Source organism: Arachis ipaensis, chromosome B10 (genome assembly GCF_000816755.2).
Source record: "Arachis ipaensis cultivar K30076 chromosome B10, Araip1.1, whole genome shotgun sequence".
Lineage (NCBI taxonomy): Eukaryota > Viridiplantae > Streptophyta > Magnoliopsida > Fabales > Fabaceae > Arachis > Arachis ipaensis.
The window spans coordinates 131,756,479-131,765,057 of NC_029794.2; the positions used below are offsets into that span (position 1 = coordinate 131,756,479).

The window sequence follows — 8,579 nt, forward strand, 5'->3', positions numbered from 1 at the left end:
AAAATCTTTTGATAGTGAATATAGAGAGTAAACTTACGCGAAGTTGACTGTTAATGGGAGGCTGTCAGGTACTGCAACCACTATACTGGTGACCTAAATATTCATTGGCATATAATCACTAATATAGAGATACGCAAAATGTAACTCCATAAGCAGGCTATCGCACTAATTCGAGGCACATACCGCAATTGTTACTATGCTAACTGCTCCATGTATAGCATCAACAGTTCTAGTCTTGCCCGCTATAAATTGAACATTCCCATCTAAGTTTCTGGTATGGCCAGTGAAGTATCTGCTAAAAAATTACCATTTCAGAAGGCAAGTATAATAAAAGCTATAATTTTATCCCACAAAAGCATAAACCATAAAACCAATAACTAATGACCTGGCCAGCAGTACCGTCAGAATAACGGCTGTGACAGAGAGACCAACAATACCAAACAAGGTGGCTACACCATTTAGACGAGCCTATATTGGGAAAAGATGAAAGAAAATATATAATGTACAATATTAAGAAACAAAATAACTCAAAAATCATCTCTAAAACGAAACTGAGAAATCACAGCAAAGAAGACCTGCAAAGGTGTTTCTTCAATTGGGTCATCTGAAGAAATAGCCATTTGTAAACCCCACTCAGTATTAATGCCAACACCTATTACCTAAAAGAACAGAAAAGAGAGATAGCAAATTACTGCATTTGATCAATAAATACAAAATAAATAAAAAATCAAATAACAATTTGATACGAATAAAGTTGGGAAACACTTCCCCAACAATTGTGCATTTCTAGTCTTGTGGAACTTGTACAAATTGTGATTTAGCCCAAAGAATCATGTGAAAAGTGAAAACTACTGTATGTATTCATCAAAACCATGGCAATAAAACTAAAAAATGAAAGTCAAGAGAACATCTATTATTCAAATCGACCATGTTTTTTCGTAGAACAAGACTAAATAATTACCAGCATAGTGCCACTACCATCGTCAACTTTACATCCAGACATCAAGAAAGGGGCCCTAGAATTTTTATGAACCTTGAGATAAAAGAAACACCAAAAAGTGGTTAAATGAGAATAAAATAAATAATTTGGTATCCACAAGAGATAGCACTGAATTTAAATAGTTACAACTGTGCTCTCCCCATGAATGCTTGATTCATCAATTGCAAGGTGAGGAGTGATTAGAATTCCATCAGCTGGGACCTAAAATTAAATAGCACACAAGCAATCATCAACATTTTGGCAAGCAAAAATTATAAAAGAAAAGAGTTGTTGTACCTGGTCACCAGTATTAAGGGGTATAACATCGCCAACGACAATATCATAAATTGAGATCTTAATCCTTCTCCCGCCTCTAATCACCTTCTCAAACCCAAATACAAGTTTAAAAGGTTGGAAACATGATGGGAAGAATATGCATGTATATATATACAAAAATGCTATTTGTACACCAAAATCAGCCACCAATGTATTTGTGTATAAATACATATGTGGTTTAATTTATTTTCAATGTGTATTTGTATTTCAACATGAATTTCATACTAATGGCTGATTTTGGTAGCTAATTTTAGTATACACGTAGCATTGTTGATATATAATACAAAAATAATAAATTTAACAAAGCCACATTTGACATATAAATTAGTTAAACCTCTAGGTGTATATTTCTCTTCTTTTCATTTGTGTCGTGAAATTGAACATACTGCCTGTATTCACTCATGGCTGCAATGAAAGGCAAATGAAACAAATTGACAAGCACAAGCACTACAAACCAAAAATAACTAAATTTATAATTATTAATTATAATAGCCTCAACAAGTATAGACAAAGTGGATAGAACTTGTGATACTGTCTGCTTCATATCAAATGGTAAATTGTGAATCAAAAGTGTAAACAACTAAACCAAATCTATATCCATTGTGCACCTTTACAAAGACAAAATAAAATACCTGTAACTACAATGACAATAAAAGCAGCAAAAGCTATGCTTCCCCCATCGTACCATCCTTCCTTGACACCCTGCAATAGCAAATTAATGCTGAATCGACTTCCGATTACTAAAGGTCTAGATTCACAAACAAAAGAATAAGAAAGACGAAAATCAAAGCCACTAGGATTAGTTCAGTGGTGAAGGATTTGGGTAATATGTACGAGATCCTAGGTTCGAACTTCATTGCTAAAAAGAAAGAGAAAATGGGAAGAATTGATTGATGGTACAAATTAATGAATACAATTAAAATATGCAACAATCAGATATTTTAGATAACAATAGGACCAAGTTCGGAATCTTTTTCTATGTGCACACCAAAAGTCAATTATCAAATCACTCTAAGCTTTGGATAAAAAATTTCATGGTCTTCAATATCTCAAGAAAAAGTTTGCAAAGATGAAATGAAAGATTTTGAGAATATTAACAAAGCTATTATACAAGATTAATATACAAAATTAATATACTTTTTCAAATAGTAAGGTCAGAAAAGACATTGATCAGTCTACTAAAAAATTTTGATGTTAAATAAAGTTTCTACCATAGAAGACATGAAAGATTTAAGAACATTTAAGTATCTAAAGTCATAAGCTTATTTCATGCATTTCAACAAAGATTAGCAAGTCATGATGACAACTAGGTTTCCAATCGAAAAATTAATAGACAATTAGGCAGGCAATAGAAAATGTTACTCCAAATGCACAATGAGCACAAAACATTCTCATTTCAAGAATAATTGCAAACATCATATATACAAGAATAATGAGCAAACTTTAATAAGGAGAAATGATACATGAATTATTCTACTTAACATGTCTCACTAATTTAAATTGTCAGAATATTTGGTACCGAGTGATGCTTAAATGTTAAATCATGTGACATGTAACCAAAAAAAGTATTAAGACTTGAACGATTTGCAATCATCGTTCAGGAAGTAGTTTCCTTTGTAAACATTGTGAAACCAGGGGATGGGTGTTCTTCATGAAGCGCCAACCTTGTTCAGCGAGCAAGGGCAAGTTCATAGCTCTCAGCCCCTCCCCTTTGGATTTGCCTTTACCCAACCAAAATTGGCGGGGCATTCGATGTAATTCATCGAACAACGAGCTCGAAAGCTTGAAGCAATAGAATCTCTTTTGAACAGAGAAGGAAGAGGTGTGACTCAGAGTGAGGGAGCAGAGAAGGTGAAGTTTTTCATACACAGTAGGAAGAAGTTAAATAAAATACTATACAAAATGAGATTTATTGTTTTTAACTATTAATTAATTATTAATATTTAAAAATATAAAATAAAATATATTATTAAATTATTAAATTAAAAAATTAAATTAATAATTAAATAATATTTAAAAACAATAAATTTTGATAGTCTTAACTCTTAACATTTCTCTTTTACTGTTATATGTAAGTGCTATATAATTGTTTATCTAGTATTCAGATAGTTATTCTAAATAATATAAATATATTATGTTTAAAAAATTAGTAATATTTTATTTTAAATATTTATTTTTTAATTCATATTATACACATTATACAAATATTTCAATAAATCTAGCTCGTAATCCCTTTTTTCATCGAATCTCGCTCACCTTAGACTTTATCCCTAATGCCAATAAAATCGCTGCAGATACCAGTAAAATAAGCAAGGTAGGATCTTTGCAAGCTTCCCATACAAATATCTGTAAAAAGCCAGGAAAAAAAAATTGGTGAATATTTATTCCGGCTCCCGGTAATTTTTTTAAATGAATACGAAACTCTCAATAAAAAATAAAAGTGTTAAGAGGCCAACAAATTTTATAATTTACAGTCATTAATTAATTATTATAAATATGTTTACTAATATAAAATTATATTTAATGGTGTAAAATTGTTTATTTTTCTTTTAATAGTTAAATATTAGTCAGATTTTAATAAAAATATTGACCTTCTAGACTTTCTCATAAATAAATGTTTTAGGTCAAGTTTGGGTAAATAATTTAACTAAACTCCTTTTTAAAAAATAGCTTAAACAATAAATGCTTATATTAAAAGTAACTTATAAATAAGTTATTTCGTATTTAGTTTTTTAGCTCTAAAAAATTTTTATTTTAAGAGAATAGTAATAAAAAACGGGAAAGTCTAGGGGCCAGCAGATTTATTAAAATTTGGCCAGTACTTAGCCAGCAAAAGGAAAATGAGTGATTTTCTACCATTAGATGAAATCTTACACCATTAAATACATTATTGATGGCTAATTGATGGCTACAACTCACATAATCTGCTGGCCCCCTAGCACTCCTCATAAAAAACTTTTTAGTACAAGAGAAGTCGTTTTTTTTTTTAACTTCTCCATAAACACTAAAATAGCTTTTTAAAAAGAGGAGTGCTAAGGGGGTCAGCAACTTTTGTGATTTGTAGTCATCAAGTAACCATCCATGATGTTTTTAATGGTGGGAGATTTCATCTGGTGTGCAATTACTCACTTTTCTTTTGCTGGTTATATGCTGGCCAAAATTTAATAAATTTGCTGACCCCTAGACTTTTCTTTTTAAAAAACTGCAATTTAGTTTTAAAAATTATACCAAACATTAATACTATACATTTTCATAAGTTAAAAGTAAAAAAAAAAAAAAACTTATAAACCTATCCAAACGAATCCTAAGCTTATTCCAATAATACAGAAAAAATATTAATAAAAAAATTAATTACAAAAATAAAGAACAAAAATAAAAAATATATATATATATATATATATTTTTTAGTATTTGGTTTGTTTTTTCAAATTAATTTTTAGGAGCTTTTAAGATTTAAAAAAGTAAATAAACAATGGCATACTGTGACCAATGAAGTATTAAGACTTGAATGATTGATTGTTGGCAAAATTTACCAGAAAACCTTTTCCTCTCCTTCGAGGATAATTGTTAGAACCGAAAGCCCTTCTTCGTCTTAATAAATCAGCCTCATCACCATGAATTCCCTTCTCTAAACTGGTATTCAGCAAATTCGATATCCCTACAACCTGGTTGAGAAATATATATGATTATCAATACCATTACTACTTTAAGAAAAACAAAGAGGAAGGGGTTCTAATAAATAATCAAACTACCTACCCCTCCATAGAGCTCGAGAGCAGCACTACTTTGCTCTGTTGATAACGAAATCAGTTGTTCTTGTCCAATTCCAAAGTCGCTAGTGGTTGGAGGAGGAGTTGTGGTTTCTAACGGTTAAAAAGCATTAATCATCGTCAATAAAGCATTGGACTCTTTTAACTATGTAAACTCATGTACAGTTATAAATTCATATATAGTTAACGATTGTTAAATAATTTGACATATTAGTTATCATTCATCGACTTTTAACTAAAAATTTTGTTCGAAGCCAACTCAGTCGTCGCTAATGGCCGCTTCTTCTCCTTCTTTACAATAATGTCCCGGTGGTTGTCTCCTTTTTCAGCCAATTCATTTTTATTTTTATTACAAATCGATGTGAAACTACACTGCTATCAATGCGGTAACACAAAGATTAACTTTTTTTAATGCAATTGTAAATAGATTAATAGTAGGTGAATACTGGCGTACAATCATTTTTACATGAAATTGATAGTTAAGAACGGTTAAATAATTTGATTAATTTAATTAAATTTTCATAAAATTGGCTACATATGAGTTTCCAACTTATTAGTAGCGTAATGCTAGAGAAACAAAAAAAATAGTAAAAACTTGTTTTATTTAGCATTCATTAATTGTGGCAACAATTAATAAATGTTAAATAAGATAATTTTTTACTGTTTTTTTAACTAATTTTCTTTGGTTACCAAATATTTTCAAATAATAACAACTTTTGTCATTTGAACCATGCTATTAAATAGTTAATAATGTAGACAGCTTAGTCATTTTAGGTGTAATCACAATAAAACTCACAAAAAATAGAATAAAATAATAAATAAATTCTTAAAAATTTACCATTCGAATATATTAATCTTTACAGAAAAAATATCATGTACATCACTCCAGTTCTCATGAAGTTAGTAAAAATTTTGAATAATTCGCTTGATTCTAATTAGGGGTGGCAAAACGGGTCGAGCCCGTCGGGCCGATCCGCTAAAAAAGGCGGGTCGGGTTGGGATTTGAAGTCCGCCAAATTAAAAAAGTCCGCCAAACCCGCACCGCCAGGGGCGGGGCGGGCCGGCCCGCTTTGCCACCCCTCATTCTAATAAGCTTCACCAAAATCATTATGATGCGGAATACAAACACTATATCATCACCTCATAGTCATAGATATGAAAGTAAATTAGACTGTATTTGTTTATAAAGACAGAGACAAAAACAATATGTTCAGAAATATTGAATTAGTGTATTTTGTATCTATTTTGATAAGAAAGATACAGAAACACTAATAAAAGAAATAACTTATTTTTTATTTTTCTGTCATTATTCTTGTTAATTTTTTATTATTATATTTTTTGTCTCAAATTTTTTGAATGAAAATAAATTAGATGTTCATAATTTGTTTTAGTTTATTACCATTTACCAAATTGAATACAAAAATACAAATTTTTATGTCTTTATCTTTTATGTCTTATTCTTGATATCTTGTTTTATCCTGTTTTCAAAAACAAATCCAACCTTATAGAGTTGCCAGTTGCCACGGATTACAAAGAAAATCTAATTGGTATTTGATGCGGCACAGCGAGAATTTGTTATTCTAGACAACTACAAAAAGGATATGATAATGATATGATGACAAGGAGAACAAACAAAGAGTTAATATTCAAAATGACCCCTAAAATTTGACCACCGACTTAATTTGATCCTCCAATTTTTAATTAACTCAATTTATACTCTAAAATTTTAAGGCGTGGCTCAGATTGGCCTTTCCGTCCAACTCCATCATTAGAATAATGATGTGGCATCCAAACCTCACCACGTGTCTCTCCTACTTCCTCTTACCATCATCATCATCACCTCCCCTCTACCAACACCCTCCCTCCCCCAACAAACAACAATATTAACAACCCACTAACACCCACACATTTTCACCGCCACTTATGAAAGGCCTTTCTATTATCTGATCCTTCTCTTTCTCACCATCACCATCATCATCTTTTCTCTACCAACGTCCTCCCTCCCTAACAAACAACATTAACAATCACTAACGTTAATAAATTGAAGAGAAATAGAAAAAGAAACACAACACCACACTTTAAATCCCTCTTAATAGGAACACAAAGATGGTTGCAATGAGTGAGGATGCTTCTGACGGTACTTCGAATTTGGGGCAATGGATGGTGTGACCTTGTGACTGATGGTGACATTAGAAATGCATTGCTCAACATTCATGCTAAGTGTACTTACATGATAATGGGGTTCAAGATTTTCAACATGATTGTGCATAAGGATGTTATTTCTTTGGGTGTTATTATTTGCGGCATTGCGATGAATGGTCACGGTAAGCAAGCATAGCAGCTCTTTTCACAAATAGTGGTTCATGGTGTTGTCCCTAACGATATTACATTTAATGGTTTGTTGTTTGCTTGCAGTCAGTCATGAAGGAATGGTAAGTATAGGTGTTATGCTCTTTAAAACTATGGCAGTAGAAATGTGTAGGTGTTGTTGGTTGTGAATGTTGTTGTTTGTTGGAGGAGAGAGAGTGTTGGTAGAGAAGAGGTGGTGATGGCAATGGTAAGAGGAAGAAGGAGAGGCATGTGATGAGATTTGGGTGCCACATCATCATTTTGGTGACGAAGTTGGACGAAAGAACCAATCTGAGTCCTGCCTTAAGATTTTAGGGTATAAATTATGTCAATTGAAAATTAGAGAATCAAATTGAATCGGTGATCAAATTTCGGAGATTCTTTTGAATATTAGCTCCACATATGCTCATCTATGAAATCCAAATTTCCATGGAAAGTGGAGAAACTAGAAAATTTGTAGATCAATATATACAATTCAAATATATATTACGGCATTAATACGTTAACATGCTTTAGGTCAAATTATAACAAACAAAAAAAATAAGCTAGAGGTTTTACACACAGATTTTCACGGTAATCGGATGATACCAATGCAGAAACATACATTATTGATCTTTTAAGATGTATGAATTCGAAATTATATGGATAAATGGTTAAATTCATTCTAAAAAATTATTTATATTAATTTTTTGTCACTTTTGTTATTTATATTGTTAAAATTTGTTGATATAACTGTCTTAGAGTAGTTATTATTGTCTAATATGATAAGTATTAAATTAGATTAAATTAATTCAAAATTAAAAGATTTTAATATTTTAAGGTCTCCTTCATTTTAAAATTAATTTGATCTAATTACATAAATATATCATATTAAAAGCTAGTTAAAATTATCAGGTATATGTTGTAATTAATGAAATATCACTTAATATATCACACTAACAAATTTTGATGCCGTCAATTACGAAAGTGACAAAACGATTAATGTGACTAATTTAAAATTTTAAAGAATAAATTTAATTAAAAAATCATTTGAAGACCAATTTAAAAAAAGAATAATCTTTTAAAGATTATTTTAATCATTTATGCTATAAAAAATATTAAGAGTTATATCTACTAACTACTAGAACAAATAGCCTTTTGTAAAG

At 30.6% G+C, this 8,579-nt stretch overlaps 1 protein-coding gene across 13 annotated transcripts in view; it reads right to left on the reverse strand.

The window, feature by feature from the left end:
* LOC107622554 (calcium-transporting ATPase 8, plasma membrane-type) overlaps window positions 1-8,579 on the reverse strand; it is a 29,828-nt gene that overhangs the window by 18,850 nt on the left and 2,399 nt on the right. For 9 of the 13 annotated variants that reach the window (XR_001616230.2, XR_002356410.1, XR_002356411.1 and 6 more), the window contains 12 exons: window positions 5,072-5,178; window positions 4,849-4,980; window positions 3,572-3,661; window positions 1,948-2,017; window positions 1,650-1,720; window positions 1,277-1,360; window positions 1,127-1,201; window positions 962-1,033; window positions 576-659; window positions 386-468; window positions 184-292; window positions 38-93 (listed from right to left, as the gene is read on the reverse strand). Coding sequence is in view for 8 of the 13 variants with exons in the window: in XM_021114209.1 (XP_020969868.1) it covers window positions 38-93; window positions 184-292; window positions 386-468; window positions 576-659; window positions 962-1,033; window positions 1,127-1,201; window positions 1,277-1,360; window positions 1,650-1,720; window positions 1,948-2,017; window positions 3,572-3,661; window positions 4,849-4,980; window positions 5,072-5,178 (1,033 nt within the window). In the remaining 5 variants the exon portion in view is untranslated. Of the gene's footprint in view, window positions 1-37; window positions 94-183; window positions 293-385; window positions 469-575; window positions 660-961; window positions 1,034-1,126; window positions 1,202-1,276; window positions 1,361-1,649; window positions 1,721-1,947; window positions 2,018-2,927; window positions 3,192-3,571; window positions 3,662-4,848; window positions 4,981-5,071; window positions 5,179-8,579 lie in introns of those variants that run through there. The other 4 variants (XM_021114215.1, XM_021114214.1, XM_021114213.1 and 1 more) reach the window with 3 other exon arrangements.